The following is a 17,798-nucleotide window of genomic DNA, read 5'->3' on the forward strand; positions in this document are numbered from 1 at the left end:
GTCATATAATTCACGACTATTTCCCATTTCAGGATCATATGTACACATTTCCATGATCATCATTCAGCCTTGTCCAGAGCAGCAACTCGCTGAAGAGGGCGCGTCACGTGGGATCCCGTCGGTCGTGCCGCCACTGTGTCTGTACGACGATCAGCATGATGACGACGACGACGACGACGACGACGACGTCGTCGCGCAACCACCGTCAACCACGCAGAATCGTACAGAATCGGAAGACATGATGTCGCCCGACGTACTTATCAGCGCACCGTGCCGCATCGTTCGCGAGGATGTAAATAAAGCGTCGCTCAGCTGACCAGCTCGCTCCGAGTGAACAACGCGCCGTCGTGAGACTCGCAATATGCGTGTAGCCGATTATTGCGCGACAACCACCGGGCCGACGAGCAACCAAAGGTGTGTGTATGTGTGTGTGTGTGTAAGCGACAGGATCTCCCGCGAGAACGGGGCCGCATTCCGAGCGCGTTCTCGACGTCCGTCGACGGCGTATGTTCGCGCATCGACCTCGGCCGTTCACTGCGAGACTCGCAGCTCGAGTCGCGCCGAGTCGCAGGCATCTCCTCGCACTCGCGCGCGTTCTACGACGCGTCAGTGTGTGACAGTTGGTCGACAGTTGTTTTGCACACGGGACGGGGGATAATGTCAGTCGCGCATCGGCTGCTCCGGACGATCGCGCGTCCGGATACGCGTTCGAACGGAATCGGTGAGATGAGAATAGCGAGCGAGACGCGATCGATCTTTGTCGCGTGGTAGAGGCTGACGAAAGGCGAGCGAAAAGGCCGAAGCGATTGCGCCCCTCGATGTCGGGAAGGAGAGGTGAGAGTGTTTTGTTTTCGAACCGCGCGAACCAGCACGGGGTTAAAGTGTTTCGCGCGAGTGCTCTTTTGTATCTCGCTCTCTCGCACGACACGTCCGCGCTGCGGTACGTCCGTGCGGAGGTCGTTTTGGATCTCCTCAGAACCTCCTGAGACTCGCCTCGGAGCATTCCGGACATGATTCCGGGACATTTTGTGCTGTTGCTGCGGCTTATTCGTCTCTGTGTAGTAGACACGGGTCTTTCGTATTCCGCATACTGCTATTAAATTTATGCCACGAACGAAAAGTCGGAATCTACGGAGTATGCGGATATCTGGTCTTTTTTGTATACAAAACACCGGTGATTATTTACAGATTCATATTTGCTTTGGTTTCCGCTGTAAATGTGCTGTCAGTATATTAATTCGTGCGTGAAAAATAAATTTAACGTTCCGCGGTTCTTTCAATTCTTACAAAGAGAATCAAAATTCCGACTAGAGTTTACATCTGTTTCCACTGGCGTAAGAATTCATTATTATCTTTCCGCTTGGGCTCCTCCGCTTGCTCCCTCGTTTCGAATTATCAACGCTACTATTTGATAGACGCAAACACGAAAGAGCTCTCGATAAGTTGCTGTCGTCGCACGGGGAAGTCTTAATGATGTATTTTTGTTCTCGTTATCTACTCCCGTGTCTCCACACGTCTTCCGAGATAATTACGGTGGGCACAGTTTTGCTGAAAACGGCTGTTAAACTGTTGCGCCGCAACACCACTTCTACAATCGCTTTTGTTATCTTTACAGATGAACGTTCCATTGTATGGCGTTCTCGGAGCTGCAGCGACTTTGCTTGCTTACATCCTCGGCATAGGAACAGTCGTGAAAATCTTCGTCTGTCTGCTTGCATTAATTTTAGGGTAAGGCAAGAAAGAATCTCTAATCGTAACGAAAGAAAAAAGGAATAAGATATGTGTAAAAAGTTAAACAGATCTCTAATGAGCATCTAATGAGACACGCATACTCAGATAGGAGAAGTGTGAAGGAAAAAGGATATTCTTTTGTTGCAGGGCATTGACCTGTATATATAGAACGTACGTTCCGAATCTCGACGATGTAATTGAGTCTGAAAGGGAAGACTTAACTAAGAAGACTGAAAAGTTCCGACAGGTGAGTGAAGGATTTTGGAACAATGCGATGTCTGTCCATTCCTAATATAACAATAACGTTCTACTTAATGTTTTCAGTATATATTAGATCTATCTAAGGAAAGGATGACATTTACATTAGACAGGAGAATAACTGGTAGTCGTATCATTGATGAATCCCTGCAAGTACATACTCAATATTTATAGAACAATGACGAATAATCGTCTTCCTCAGACTTTGGTTATGTGGAAAATAGCTTCTAACATGCTACCCTCTTCTATTTTAGGAAATCTTGGATTTTATTATCAGAGATTATGTGGAGCCGTGGTACACCGTTATTACGGACGATGAGGAATTCATTTATTCTGTCCGAGATACTGCTCAAAAAATCGCCATTAATGTCGCAAATCGGTATGTGCGAATATTCTCATATTTCCATATATGTTCGCGTTGACACCAGCTCTTTCCTGGGTGTGTATTGTGCTTTTATCTCTACTATAAAATAAAACATTCGTGAAAAAATAGATATTCTGTTGGTAAAATTGGTCACTTGAATACAGCTTGAGTTTGGCAATAAAATTACGTTTGGCAATAAAGATTTGCGTTTACTTGATATACTTTTTAACATGTACTATAATGATATGATGTTGCAATGTTCTTCAAGCAAAAATAATCTATTCACATTTCGTCCGTACACACACACACACACACACACACAGAGTTGCTAAAAGCATCAAGTATTATTCAGGAAAAAAATCATGAGCTGTGTATAACGAGATTGTGATTGAAACATGTTCGACTTATCGCTAATTAATGTCGATGCACAAAACAGGGTCAAGAGTGTCGATTGGATACCCTACTTGACGACGCGACTCGTCGACGATGCAGCCTCGCATGTGCGGCTGTATCGACAAGCGAGCGCAAGAATGAAGCAAATACGATCGACCAGGATGCAAAAGGGTAGCGCGAGCTCGAGTACGTCGGGCGGCACGCCGAAGAAGACGCCCACGCACCGACGTAACAAGAGCGAGACCGATGTCTCTTGGTACTCGCAGTCCAAGTTTTACATACCGAACCTGTCGTCGCTCACCGAGCCGATCGAGGCCGGCGACGAGAAGGAGGACGAGTCGTTAGAAAAGATATTCTTCGATCTTGAGGTGCAGATGGAAAGTAATCTGATATGCAGGGACCTGGTGTGCACCAACGACACCCAGGAGCTGGAATTCTTGGGCGAGATATCGGAGATCTTGCTGTACCTGGTCCTGCCCAAGGCGGACTTCGATTGTTTGACTGTGAGATTTATCTTAAGGGAGTTGTTAGTGAACGTTATAATCAGACCGTTGTTGGATTTGTTCTCTGATCCTGATTACATTAATCAGGCATGTATATGGCTGGTGAGTACGAGAGAGTACAATACACTTTTTATAGAGCAATCTTGCGATCGTGACAGATAAAATTATTGTTCATCGAAGAAAGAAAGACCTCCTATCTGGCCGCGAGTTTTATCGGAAAGAATCGATTTAACTTATCAATCTTATTGTGCAAGTGTATTATTCTTTAGCAATTCTATGCAAAATACTAATACCCCCGCCTGAATGTTTGCGTGTACGTGTAACACTTTGATTTCTTCGTTTTAGTGTACTAAGGAGAGTGGCTTACCAAGTGATGTCTTTTTAACAGTGATTAGAATAACGGATAACTTAGACGAATTAATGGCGACGAAGAGTATAGTTTCTAAAGAGATAGCACACCTGCGCTCGAAAGATTCGGGCGGCGAGGGCGATCTGTCGGTGAAGCAGCAGTTAAACAGTCTACTCTACGTGAAGAAAATCCTGGAGACGAGAATCATCGGTATGCAGGAAGGTCTGGAGACAGAGACTGATGGGATCGGCGCTCAGCCGGAATGGAATAGATTGCTCATACCTGGTCAGAAGCTGGTGAACTTGCCGTTGGACGAGCTTCTGAAGAATAACATCGCGCTCAGTTACTTCATCGACTACATGACTTCCATCAACGCCGAAGCCTACTTGTTCTTCTATCTGAACATCTACGGATGGCGGGTCTCGGCCGAGCAGCAAATATCAGACATGGAATTGCAGAAGATACAGAGCGGTCAGTCCGGCGGAAGTGGTGGAGCCGGCGTTAGGCGTAAGAACGCGGATTTGGACAATTTGAAGGAGGCAGCGACGAAGATCTACCAGCAATACCTCAGCGACAAAGCGTCGCCGAAGCTGCAGCTGGACGACGCACTGGTGAAGAGTCTGTTGACGAGAATGAGGACCGAGTCGGTGAAGGAGATTTGGTTCGACGAGTTACGCAATTGCTGTTACGAGAAACTGCAGAACGAAGACAGGTTCTTGCCCGGCTTCAAGCGCTCGTTGGCTTACATCAAACTACTGGCCGAGCTGGACCTGTTGAAGGATCCAGTGTCTGAGGACGATACGAAGTCCTTGGACAGTATAAGTCTGTCCAGCACGAATAACGAGTTGGATACTTTGGAGGAGTTGTCGGAGACGTACAAGACGTCCGACGACTCGAGAATCACGGTCGCAAAGGAAGGTGCTACAAAATCAAGCTCCGCCTCGAATTTGGCGAGCATGGGCGAGGTGAGCGAAGGTAGAGCGTCCGATGAGGTCGATGCGGACGTGGGTAGCAGTCTGCGAAGCACAAAGATCGCATGCAGAAGCTCCGCCACGGAGATTGATCAATTCGGCGAGAAGAAGGACATCTCGTTCTATGTGGAGACGAATGCCGAGCAATTCGTCAAGCTGAACGAAAACGATTACGATCAGAATGCGATCAAGAAGCTGCAGCAGGGTCGCTTCGAGATCACCGCGACGATAATAGAGACCGGCATTGTGAGCGATCGCGGGAAAACCTACGGGATCTATGCCGTGGCCGTGACGAAGAACTACGATTCGGGCTACAAGGAGAAGTGGCACATATACAGGCGGTACTCTGACTTCTACGACCTACATCAGAAGATCAAGGAGAAGTATTATGACCTGGCGAAGATACCGTTCCCCGCGAAGAAGGCGTTCCACAATATGGAGCGCACAGTGTTGGAGAGACGAATGTTGATGCTGAATGCTTGGTTGTGCCAATTGACGAAGCCCACGATCGTGGAAGGCCACATGGGCCTGCAAAATTTGCTGCTGGCTTTCTTGGAGCAAGGGGACTACGACAAAGGAGTCACTGGTGGCCAGATTTCGAGAACGGTAAATTCATGGAATTCTGGTTTATTCACTTATACAGGGATAAAGAAATGTGCGTAACGTACGGACAGACGTTCGTTATTTTCTCTTTTTTTTTTCTTTTCTTTTTATTATTCGTCCTCGCACGTTAGGAATGTTATTGGATCAATTTCACAACCATCTGCAGCAGTTTCTCCAAATATATACGATACAAGGATGTTATCAGCATTGAAAGGAAACTCGAGCATCGAATAAAAGTTGTGACATTGTTATATGGACGAGTTTCAAAAGTAGATCTGTACTTTAGGAACACTTCTACGTCAGCGAATTTTCTTTGCACATGACATCCTTATTCAGAATGATCACTTCCGCAAGTATCCGATCTTGCTCATTTTGTGTACGTGTGCGTGTGTACTTTGCAGATAGACACTTTAATGAACCCCCTGAAGACTTCGATGAAAAGCGTCACGCAGGCGGTCAAAACGATGCCGGACAATATGTTGAGCACGGTGGATGGTGTGATGGACAATCTGAGCAAGTTCTTCGGCAATCCTAAGAAAACGAGTATTTTTTACGAGAATACCAAAGTCGGCGCCGGTCTCGACACGGAGGTACCGTTTCCAAGTTCTCAGTTATCGCAACCTTACACATTTAGAAAGATGACCAATATTCAAATCGTTCAACGCGTGCGGTTTTCAGACCGACGACAACATCCCGTTGCGCATTATGTTGCTGTTGATGGACGAAATCTTCGACTTGAAAGTGCGAAATCAATGGCTGCGAAGGCGGATTATAACGCTGCTGCGGCAAATCATTCGAACGATGTTTGGAGACATAGTAAATAGGAGAATAGTGGAGTACGTGTCGTTTTTGACTAGCCCGTCGAAGGTCGCGGGATATCTGCGTTTGTTCAAGTAAGTAGCCGATGTTGACGTGGACGAGATGTTTGTACAGGTGCGGCGAGCGACGCTCGTCAGAGAATCCGTCATTAAAATTTCGCTTGGTAATGACGAGATTCGCGTGATAATTCATGCACTTTAACGTTCGTCCGCCAAAATTATTATTCGTTCTCTCAAATCAAATTCTCTCTGTTGACACTTAAACTGAATATAAAAATAGAACACCAAGTAAGATAATCGCATTTGGCAGGAATAGCTTCTGGCCGAATGGTGTGAAGGCCGAGAGTAGGCCACCGCGAGACACGGAGATGAAGAACAGAACGCGAGTGGCAGCTAAAGTCGCCCTGCTCTCTTGCCTTTCGGACGAGTTGAAACATATCATAGGCAGCGAGACAACGAGGCGCGGGCTGTTGAGAGTGTTTGAGCTCTTTCAGCGACCGGTATTGAACAGAAGACTGCTGTACGTGCTGCTGGAGGGTGTCGTAGAGACCCTGTTTCCGCAGAACGATCTAGTGGCAGTTTTCAGAAAACTTTATTCGGTGTCGCCGAGAGTAAGGAACAAAAGCAAAGGGAAGTCTTGATGGAAGAATAGGACGGAATGATGTCCGGATGCGACGGCCGCGAGAATGGCCGCATGATTAGTTTGGGACGATTCTCGCGGGAAATTAGAAATTTTACCGACTCCCGTCGGCGGTCTTGGAATAAAGAGATCACGTCACCTCTTGGAATAGTTTAGAGAATTACGATATTAAGAAAATACTTTTGCGCAAAGTATGTCCAACGTAACAGAAACATCTTTCAAATATCTATGTGTTCGACCCGTTGGGCTCTCACTCGATTTTAATCCTTACTCTCTCTCTCTCTCTCTCTCTCTCTCTCTCTCTAGGACAAAATGTATTTGTACAAATTGATCAGGTGCTATTTCTTCAACGACGCGACCAATCACATATCTTTCGGCGTCTTTCGTAGAATCATGAATATTCTCAACGCTATTATTTTAGAAGAAATGTCGCTCAATTTCTTTGGTCTTTTTTTTAACAATGTAGCAATTGTGATGTCTGACTAGCAGTTGTACTTAACGCATATGTGCAAGGTTAATAGAGACTGCGAACCGACGCGGCCCGTCTCCATATATGGCGAAAAAAAAATGCAAAGTGCAAGCTTATTAGTCGCGGGCCTTTTGATACTCAGTTAGATACCTATCGGGATCTGTCACGATCAATCTTGAAAGTCGGCCGTGTTTCAACCGGCCGGTTAGAATACGCTAGTGGTTCGTTCGAGCTCAATGGGTCAATAAGTCCTCAGTCGCTAAACTTATTGAGATGTTACTGTGGATGTCGTCGTTCTCTCATTCTCTCTCTTCAAACAGTCCTCTGAGCTGCAGTGCGAGGTGCATACGTGCCGCCATTGCAACGGACAACCGCCGCCTAGTTTTCAACAAGGAACAAAAAACAAAAGATCAGAAGATGCTTTCATATCTCGATTATTTGTAATACATTCAAAGATGCACACGTTGGAAAAGTTTCGTGCCACCAACAATTCGCGCCGCTGCCAAACAGATTTGCGCACGTAGTTTAAAATACCTAATAAGTAAGATGATACTCTTGTGTTTTTAGGAAAAATAAATTCGATATCTCATTGATGCACTGAAAAACTTAAACTCTCGAAAGAAAAGAGGAGGAAGAAATATAGCGAGCCGTGATTTACCTCGCTTGGATTCTCACACACACACACTGGATCTCTCGACATACAAATCGTTCTCTCTAAGTATAATAACGAGAAGAATACCTTTCCTCGCTCCCGCCAAATACAGCTTGTCCCATTTCCTCGAGATAAACAACACCAGACAAAAATCGTTGACCGTGCAGTCAATCAGAGAAACGCAGAGAGAGAGACGGTGCGGAGCTTTCTCAGCGGTATGCAGCTACTCGTGAAGTGATCTAGTGGCCAAAAAGTATATACTATACAGATCGAAATTGCCTGCATCGAGCCTGCAACTCGGGCCGCTACTCCCGTCGGTATTAACGTAGAATAACGCAAGATGCGAACTCTTTGTGATTACCTCGTAGGAGAATGCAATAAGATCCACGGAGACATTCCATTTGCATTTTAAGCTACACCGGTTAATTAGGCAATTATCCTTTTTACAACTATTCCTTGAAACACACGCGACACGTAGACACGTAAAAAGAAGGAACACTGTGACATCACGCAATCATACACGTACATCACGATTACACATCACGATCTACTTAAGTTCCGAGCGAGCGAGCGAGCGAGCGAAACGCCGCGATCAATCTCTCTAGGCGTATAATTTATCGCAGACGTTAACTTAATTTATACACGTTGGATATTACCCTGAAAGTTTATTTTTGTGCCATTCGGGTGCGCGAGTAGTGTCTATATTTATTTTTAGTGAGAAACAAGGAAAGATTATACCCTTTTTCCAATAATTCCGATGACGCGTTCTCAGCATCAGAAATCACAACAACAGAGATCCGATTGATTACCTTCGTTGAAAGTGCAAAACGCAAAAATGTATAAAATTGTTGTATATTACTCTTTCTCTCTCTCTCTCTCTCTCTCTTTCTACCGTACGTCTGTATATAAAATTATTTCTATCGTGTTAAAACGCCATACTTACCATGTTTACTTATTAAAGGAACTATTTATAAACCGGTTGGCGGTTCTCACTTTCCTCCCCAAACGGGTCCCCGTGTGACGACCGTGTGATGTTTATTTTTATAGACTACGTGCGACACACGTGATGTGTGCGCGAAACTGCCGATAACAATCCTTTTAATAGTTCCCTGTGTCTTTGTCGAACTATTATTCGCGTTTATCACGTATTTTGCAGAAAGTACACTAGAGGTAATGTATATCTGGATCAAAAAGAAGAAAAAAAGAAATACGTCGAAGCAAGAATCTCTCAGCGCGCTCAAAAAATTTGATTTAAATTCTGTTGAATTTTTCATGAAGACGAAAGCCACAGTTGGGTGGAAACGTAGTTTTGAAATCAATTTTGCCTCGAATCTTCAGGTCGATTGATTTTAATTGGAAACTCTGAAGATGACATCAACGTGAGAACAGTTTAAACGATTTGAATATGACAGATCGATGTATCGCAACGCGCGCAGCTCAAAATACATATATTTATAAATTGATCTCTCCTTTTTTCGAAGAAGAGAGTTACGAATTCGCGAAGACCCCCGCGATCGTCGTTGCATCGAACACTCGAGCTCCTCCGGCTCCGAGTCTCGGAGGAATCGTCAGACTAGTCCGAGTGGTCTAATTACCGGTGTTAGAGCGCAGGCAAACTACGAGTGGAGGCTAAGTGAATATTTCTGGTTGCGAGCTTAGTTAATCCCGGTCGGCGACTGTCGGTTAGAACAGGATACGATTGTCGTGTCGGGCGCGTGAGCTCTCGTCGCTTTGTCGCCGGCTAAGAAGGGAAAGCAAAGAACGCGCGACAATGGAAGAGAGGGTGTTCGAAAACAAAAGAAGTTTATTACCGAGCTTGGATCGCCGCCCCGAAACCGTAGGCAAAAGGGGATGCTCGACAGAGAGGGTCGGTGGGAGGGGGCCAACCAACCCGTGGTTCCGCCACGAATTCACCCCCGTCGTACTTTGTACCGCTTCTCTCTTAACTAGAGCTTCATGAGCCGACATAGTCTTTAGTTTACGATGATACGAAGATATAGAGGACGGAAAGTCGACCATTTTTCCGGATTTCCTGGCGCAACAAATCCCACCGGAGATGCAACTGTGACCTCGCCTCTGCGGGGCACGACCGATGGAACTAGGAAGAATGGAGGAGAAAATCGGGAGACGGATGTGTATATCGGAAAAGATAACTCGGGGATGAATTCCGAGTGTTCCTGCTTCACAGTTCCTTCTTAGGACTTTTTAGGAAGAGTTCTCGCGACCGACTCTTCCCTCCGGAAAATAACCGAAATAATCTAAGACACGCGAAAGCGATTCCGCTGAACACCCTGATAGAAGCGATCCGCCCCGAGGATATCGTCCAGCTCATCCCAACTTTCATTAACCAAGCTGGATAGACAATTGAAAACTCGGCAATCTTGCAGGGGGACCAGGGGCGCACTCAAGGAAACGACCGTCTGAGATCGTTCCGTTCCTCCATTTTTTTATAAATACACTTAAAAAAAATATAAAAAAAATATATAATAGGCAATTGTAAAAATTAATATACCTATGTGATAACTCCAAATCAAATTGTTATATATCTCAATAATATAGGATGATCACTAATTTATGCATCGGCACACATATATCGTATATATATATATATATATATATTACCCTCTCACTTGAAATAATATAACCATCGTCGAGCATGTCTGCACGAAAAGTTTCTGTGCGCGTCCCTGACAGGGACATTCTGCCGGGGCGCAAAATAGCGTCGAAGGGGGGTGAAAGAGCGAAGATCGTCGGAAGGGCGCGCGGAGGGAGCGTCGAGGGCTTCGCGCGTCGTAACGAGGAAGGGGTACGCGGAGAAGAGGGCATGAGCGGCGAGAGGAAGAGAGAGAGAGAGAGAGAGAGGGGGAGAGAGAGAGAGAGAGAGAGAGAGAGAGAGAGAGAGAGAGAGAGGAATAAGGAAAAAGAGAACAGGGAGAACGAGGACGGGAATAAGGGGACAGAAGGAAAGCGAGAATAGGGGCCATTGTGCGAAAAGAATCAGGTACCGCTCGCGTATGCGTTTTCAGAAGGGGGTTCTCGCCCGTGGCGTGTTGCGGCCCCCGGGCTCTCTGTCAGAAAGAAAGGGGGTGGGAGGTCGGGAGGGGAAGTAGCGGCCATACGTGAGCGACGTGACTACCGTCGAACGAGCGGCCCTCGCTTGCTCTAACGAAAGAAAATCGATATGCATGATTCACGCACGCGAGAGAGCGTGCCGCAGGGGGTTGGAGGGGGAGACAAACGGGGCGCTTTTGCGAGGGGAGCAGAGGGATGATGAGAGCAAGAGAGAGAGAGAGAGGGAGAGAGGGAGAGAGAGAGAGGGAGAGGCGGGGGGAGGGGGAGAGAGGGAGAGAACGAGAGAGGGGCAAAAGAAAGTCGAGTGACGAGGAGGGAGAGAACAAGGGGGAGGAGGGGGTCTCTGGCACAGCGCACTTCTCTCTTCCCTCGGCCGCCTCGCTCTCGAAGCGCATGGGGGACGAGCCTCCGGGTGTACGACGTGGGACACGTACAGTATATACGCACGGATACGCGTGCATGACACGTACACACACACACACACACACACACACCCTCACACACGTAATTCTATACGTAGGTGCGCTCGCTCACGCGCGCGCGCCCGCGTTTGTGACGGGAGGGGTATACCCCGCGATGCTACCCCCTCGGTCACTCGATCAGTCGTGTCCGAGGTACCCGTCGCGCTGTCGTAAACCGTCGCGCACACGTCGTCCCGTCTCTCACCGCGTGTTTTCTCGCCCGGCGGCGGCTACGCGCGACTTCCGGTTAACCGAGTTTTCGCCACCCCGCGGCCGGCTGCGCGCGCGTGTGCATATACGTGCGTATGTGTGCGTGCGTGCGTAAAATGGTGTAATTTCGGTGAGCTTATTATTATTCGACGCCGTGCGCGGTAACGCGCAAGAAGCAAGTCTTCCTCTCTCTCTCTCTCTCTCTCTCTCTCTCTTCCGCGTGGGAATCGCGTCGCGTTCGTTCGTTCGTTGTCGCACGCGCGAAGAAATGGTTTTCGCGCGTCTGCGGATCGTCGTCATCGTCGACTGGAGCTCACCGAAGTTACACCGGTTCTCCGATCCCCGCTTCTCTTCGCAACTGTCTCTCGACGTGTCCGCGAAATCACGCACGCTTCGAGCTCGCGCGGAAGCCTAGGAAAGCCTCGCGTTTTCGCACGAAGCCGGGAAATTGCGCGCCGCGGAGGCTCGTCCAAACAAATCCGATCGTTGTTCGCGAGTCGGGCGAGTATGGAAGTGCACGTGAAATACATCCGACGACGTCTGCGAGACGTCACCTGCAATTAGCGTAGCTTGTGTCGAGGTATTTCAACGTGTGTACAGACGAATGAGATTTAACGTCGTCAGCGTCGACCGACGCCGCGACAATCGGCCCTTCGATTGTCCGCTGAAGCGCATTCGATCTTTTCGAGAACTCGGACTTCCAGAGTCCGAGTGCGTTCGCACACGACGACCTGCTGCACCTCAGGTTATTCCTCGTGATCGGCAGGAATCTGTAACTGCGACGGAATAATTCGCGGAGTACGCGGAGTCGAGACAACGCGACGCGACGCGACGCGCCGCCGCGTGAACGCGACTGCGCGCTTTTCCACCACGAGGCGTAGTAACGACGGCGTAAGGATGAATGGAACTGCGGAGGGTGAATCGGATCGCCCCGCGAGTGTCGTTCGCGTCGTTGCAAAACACGCGCGGGCTCAATGAAAATTATTTCAATGAATATCATCGGCTTCGGGAGTGGGAGGAGTTTCGGGAGGAGCTCCGCACGAGCTCTTGTTTGTACTTGTCTGATGAACTGCGGAAGCAGCACTGCGCGCTTTGATCGCTCGCTAAAATCAGTATCCGCGGATTAATGAGGAGTGTAACAAATATTGACAACGCCCGATAGCATATCGATGACGCGATGACTCACGCTGCTCGAGACTCGCGGGGATTCGCGTTTTTATTCCAGCTTATGCAGCGTGGGGCCGATGGGGACGAGAATCTTCACGCACATTTCCGTTCACGCGTTAGATCCCCGTTAGATCGTACAAAGGACTCCGGCTGCTCGAAGGACCCCGCGCAATCGTTTTACACGCTCGCTCTCGGAGCTCGCCGGCTCGTCGAGTTACAGCGCTGTAATGGGATTACAAGAGGGTCGATTACGCGCAAACAGCGAACGACAGCGGTCGACGAGTTTTCCGACGGTATGACTGAGAAAAGCCAATTCAGGGTTGCATTTCGTTTTCGGCAGAATTTCCCTCGCAAGCGAAAAGCGACCGCGTTTCTTATCCCTCGCTCAGTCCTCGCGTGATCCAACCCGGACCTTGTTTAAGGATTAATCGCACGTAAAGTTGAAAAGCGTCACAGAAGGACCGAGAGAAAGAGTCGACTCGCTCTTGTTAGCTCGTAAATAAACAACCGACGGATAAAAACGCGATGACGGATGAAGGGTATAGCGTGACAGATAAAAGGAGGGGAACACGGTGAGGCGGCGATATATCGAGCCGAGAAGGATCAAGGATTATAGTCCGTTTGTCGAGAAGTCACGGAATAGTAATCGCTCTGATTCGTGTGATATAGGGGGTGTCCTCGAGCGAGACGATTCGCCGCGGCCCGAGGGGGCCGCTCCGCGTTCGCAGGGGGTGGTTCCGGGGATTTCGATGCAAGGCGTGCGGCATCGCGCTGCGAGTCAGCGCGACGCGCTACGACGTGTTATACGCGTCCTACCTCGGTCCCTCCCGTTCTCTCCCGTAATTGTAATCTCTTTCGCAGCCTCTCTGATCCCCCTTTTTATCCCGAAAGCAACGTTTTCTCGCCAGCTTCTTCCTTCCACGCGGTAAGGTGATATTATTCGGCGGATTTTTTGTGTGACAGGGAAACTGACAGGGAAACTACGTATTGATTCGAGCGTGATTCCGTGATTCGTAGAGAGAATAATGGTTTCCTCAAAGGAGTGGAGTTTAGGCTCTAATTTCGTGGAGATTATCTCGGATATCTATATCGCAGTCAATAATTGCTTTTTATTCCGCTTAATTTTATTACGTCTTTCGACTGTTTCATTCTGTTTCGACTGGCTCGCTTGTGAGCCGGGCTTTGCTGTATCTCCGTGTGCGCGCTTCATCCACTCTTATCTTCTTTGTCTCTCTGTAAATCTCTTACGAAACGTTTATTTATCAATTCTGCCGCCGCTGCCGACCTGATTACCTTGCGTTTTCTGTAATTTCGTACAACGTTCCGCGGAGAATTCGAGACAAGAAAAAAGAAGAACGCGCGTGCTCTATTCAATTTTGCTCTATTCTTCGATTGCGTCGCACCTTCGGCTTCCTGCTTCTCTCTCTCTCTTTCTCTCCTTTTATTTTTCGTTTTTTCCGTGGACGCCGCCGACATGGACGCGACGTGCGTAACCGTAAGAGAAGAAAACGGAAAAACGACGCCGGCCTGCGGTCGGCCGGATCTGGTTCCGAAACGAGATACGCCTGAGAGACTTGAGATAAACAAACGGTAATGTCGTGTCTCTCCTCGAGAGTTAATAGAGACTAGAACGCGATCAACGGCCGATGCGATACGTGGCTATCGATCTTGCCAATCGACGACGCGTAAGTGCCTAAAAATTCATTTCGTTACGCGCCAATAGCCGATTTCGCAAGATCTTCTCGAAACGAAGAACTCCTTATTCCACGGTGGGATCATCGGTGCATCGATGTGTTATTTCTATCGATGACAGTTTTGCTTGGAAAGAGAGAATTTGGAGAATGTAAGTGAAATATCGACCTGTAGGTAAAGTAGATCCGTTGTTTTTTAGTCTAGCACTTTGCCATATTTTCCGCATTTGAAGTGAACCAATTAGATATTTATTAGATATTAATTTGATATTGAAAAGTGTTTCTTTTTCCAATTAAAATCCACTCTAAACCACTTAGTGGTGCTTCGATATTTGCTAGAACTTTTTATTCGCTCAATCTCGCCTTTCCCCACTTTTATTTCTTTCTTGTCATATAAAAGGAATATAGTCTGGAGATGATTTGTGGACAATTTCCTAAGTTATCACGATCGAAACTGAGAACGAGAGAATTCCAGAGACGTGTCTCATTCACGGAGCAAGCCAGCTTTGACCAGACGATATTCAATTTTCTCCATTTTATTTTATTTTATTCAAAAATAATTGGGCAATAAAAAATTTAGCACTTAGATCCGGACGAGATTGTGAAAGAGATTTGAATATTTAAATATATTTTACAATATGCTGTTAAAAAACAATATTGAGAAAGAATTTCTCCTGCCTTGAACGTTTGATGTGTGTTCGTCGTGTTTCGAAATTTTTGTGTATCCCCCCATGCTATATATAAATGCAACTTATATGAGCTATAAAACCGCGGGATGTGGTCGAGATCACGCGTCTGTTATCTCATCTAATCGTACTTCGTATCCCCCCCTTACTTTGACGTTAGTGTAAAGCACGAAAAAGTAGTGACATCCGTTCGAACGTACATGAAAGGACCTTTGCAAAAAGAGTCGATTTTTTGTCTGTTTTTCGATCATCGATTTTGTAATCGAATTTTATGCCAAAAGATAGTCCATGATGGTCGACATTAATTACAGAAAAGTTTTACGTTGAGCATACGATTGGTTTCAAAGATGTAGAGAGTCAAAGTGGTCACTACCTACTCAAAGTATGATACTAATAACGCTTTATCGCACGAATTTTTGCAAAATTCGATATCTATGGGTTCTTTGAGTTGCTGATTATGAATCTGATGTCAGATTTAAAAAATCCAAAATGGCAAGTAGTAATTTTCTATTAGGTTTTCGAAAATAATTTTTTCCACGGTAATTTTTGTGTGGAAGAAGTACTTTTTTCTAATTGTTTTTCCATAAAAAAAGTATCAAATTCAAATTGATACGTTACGTGACTCATAAAGGATAACGTGACAGTTTTATTTGTTATATTCAGAAGCTTTTTCATTGCAGTAAATGCAGTAAAGGTAAATGTGTATCTGATAGAAAATTCGCGATCGGCTAGCCGAAAAAAAACCACAATATAACAGTTCTAATAAAAGTAAATAATTGTTTCATTATTTGTGTCCGCTATATTACATCCGCCAACTTGCATTTTTTAAATCCGACATCGAATTCGTAATAAGCAACTCAAAGAACCCATAGATACTGAATTTCGCACAAATTCGTGCGATGAAACGTTATGAGTGTCCCAAATTTCCTTAGTAGGTAGTGACCACTTTGACCCTCTATATCTCCGAAACCAATCGTATGCTCAATGTAAAACTTGTTTGTGATTAATGTCTTATCATGAGCTATCATTTTCGTATAAAATTTAATTTAAAAATCGGGGACTGAAAAACGGGCATATTTTGCGGAGGTTTGTCTTTGGATTCTCTTGACAGCCTTACGACCAATATGCCTTTACCGAGGCGAAGCACAACACCTGCGCACGTTGTCGGGAAATGCTCGAATGCGAGCATCTGCTCTAACGCGATCTACTAGCCCATTTCCAGCTGCGCTATGTGTCCCGGAAGCTCACCTCGATTAATTATAGATTATGACGGGATGACGCAACTGAAAAGTCCACCCCATTTATCCATCCCTTACCTGACGACGAATTAAACGGTGAAGGGAGAATATGGAATGACCGTATTCTCTGCTGTTAACAAGCAAGCCGGAATGTAATTTGAGGAAAAAGATCATCTTTGAAATGTTTACAAATGGATACTCTTCGGACGCGCGCTTACCGCGTGATGTTTTATAAATTATAGAAACAATGATAACTTTTTTGTAATAATCTAGTTGTTGACATGTTTTAAAATAACGAACAGTTTCAAAAGCGTACGAGTCTCTATAAGTCGTTTGCAACGAGCTTCGAAGTCGAGGATATTCGAAGGGAGATTTGCGTTCCAAATGCTATATTAAATAGCGCGTAGAAGAGATGCATAAAAAAAATGCGTAGAAGATAATGCAGTTGGCCTTAGCCCCAAGGCTGCACTTTGAGAACACTTGTCTCGCATTTCGTTGCGAATCGCTCGGAGATGAAAGGATGAAACGGGACAGCTGCTTTCTGTACGCTTGTTTATTGTCACGAAGAATCCAAAAGATATCGTTTTCGTTGATGTACAGAAATCCGTTGTAACGCGATACGACATAATTCCTATAATTGCACGATATAAAACTGCCATTTCCATCACGATGAAATACGCGACTATTGTTTCAAAAAGTTTCAACTTCGCGTGGCCACAATGTGTGCCCACGAATATTGGCCCAAAACTGTCCTCGAAATTGCATAGATGATTATGATTACTTTCATCCACTCTCGTCGCGTGCATCACCAACACTGCGTAGTTCCTCCCACCATCCTCGCGACATCCTCGCGAAATTTTGCAAAACTAACTCTCTATCTTCGCAAAAAGGGGATACTTTTTCAAAGTATCGCGCGACCGCACCGGACCGCGACGGAAGACGCGAATAAAGACAAAACCGCTGTTGTGCGTGGAGGTGAGGTGGAGCGGTAGGGGGTGAAAAAGACCTCGGTATGAAAAGCGAGCACGAGTGAGACTAGAACGAGGAAGGTTACGGCGGGAAGGGGAAGGGAGAACAGAGATAGACACGTTGGCAATTTGTACCTAGCACAGAGAGAACAGCCGATATCTAGTATCCTGTCGTGTTATTACGCTCGAGGGATCCCGAGTAAGAGGGAAACGGGGTCCGGAGATGACTGACGCGACACGGGGGCGGGCAGGACGACGAAGAGGTGAGGAAGAAGTGGAGGGGGCGGAGGGGCGAGGGGGGGATATAAGGTGTAGACTTACTTTGGACTCTGTGGTGTGGGATTACCGTACTTATATTCAGCTCTAATATTAAGTTACCACTTTGCTTTACGGCAAGTGAACAGGCCGCCTGCATATAGGAAGCCATCCGAGAGCTCCTGGGACAGTCTGTCCCGCCTGTCTGGGCCCACCTACGAATTACACAAGGTTCGTTCGTTCGTTCGTTCGCTCGCTCGCTCGCTCGCTCGTCGGCTCGGGGAAAGTCCTGCGTGTAC

At 46.6% G+C, this 17,798-nt stretch overlaps 1 protein-coding gene across 3 annotated transcripts; it reads left to right on the forward strand.

The window, feature by feature from the left end:
* The first annotated feature begins 191 nt into the window (after window positions 1-191).
* On the forward strand, window positions 192-8,538 carry LOC105189086 (sorting nexin-13). 3 transcript variants are annotated; one of them, XM_011150952.3, is made up of 10 exons: window positions 192-414; window positions 1,616-1,728; window positions 1,879-1,978; window positions 2,056-2,142; window positions 2,244-2,368; window positions 2,790-3,351; window positions 3,595-5,175; window positions 5,574-5,762; window positions 5,851-6,065; window positions 6,301-8,538. In XM_011150952.3, exons 2-10 carry the CDS (start codon window positions 1,616-1,618, stop codon window positions 6,629-6,631), a joined length of 3,303 nt encoding a protein of 1,100 aa, XP_011149254.2. In that variant the 5' UTR covers window positions 192-414; the 3' UTR covers window positions 6,632-8,538. The 3 variants fall into 3 exon arrangements, with proteins under 3 accessions (XP_011149254.2, XP_011149255.2, XP_011149256.3); XM_011150953.3 differs by lacking the exon at window positions 192-414 and adding an exon at window positions 421-834; XM_011150954.3 differs by lacking the exon at window positions 192-414 and adding an exon at window positions 843-1,533.
* The last annotated feature ends 9,260 nt before the right edge of the window (window positions 8,539-17,798 follow it).

The sequence above is a fragment of the Harpegnathos saltator genome, unplaced genomic scaffold (genome assembly GCF_003227715.2).
Source record: "Harpegnathos saltator strain DR-91 unplaced genomic scaffold, Hsal_v8.6 scaffold791, whole genome shotgun sequence".
NCBI classification, from domain to species: domain Eukaryota; kingdom Metazoa; phylum Arthropoda; class Insecta; order Hymenoptera; family Formicidae; genus Harpegnathos; species Harpegnathos saltator.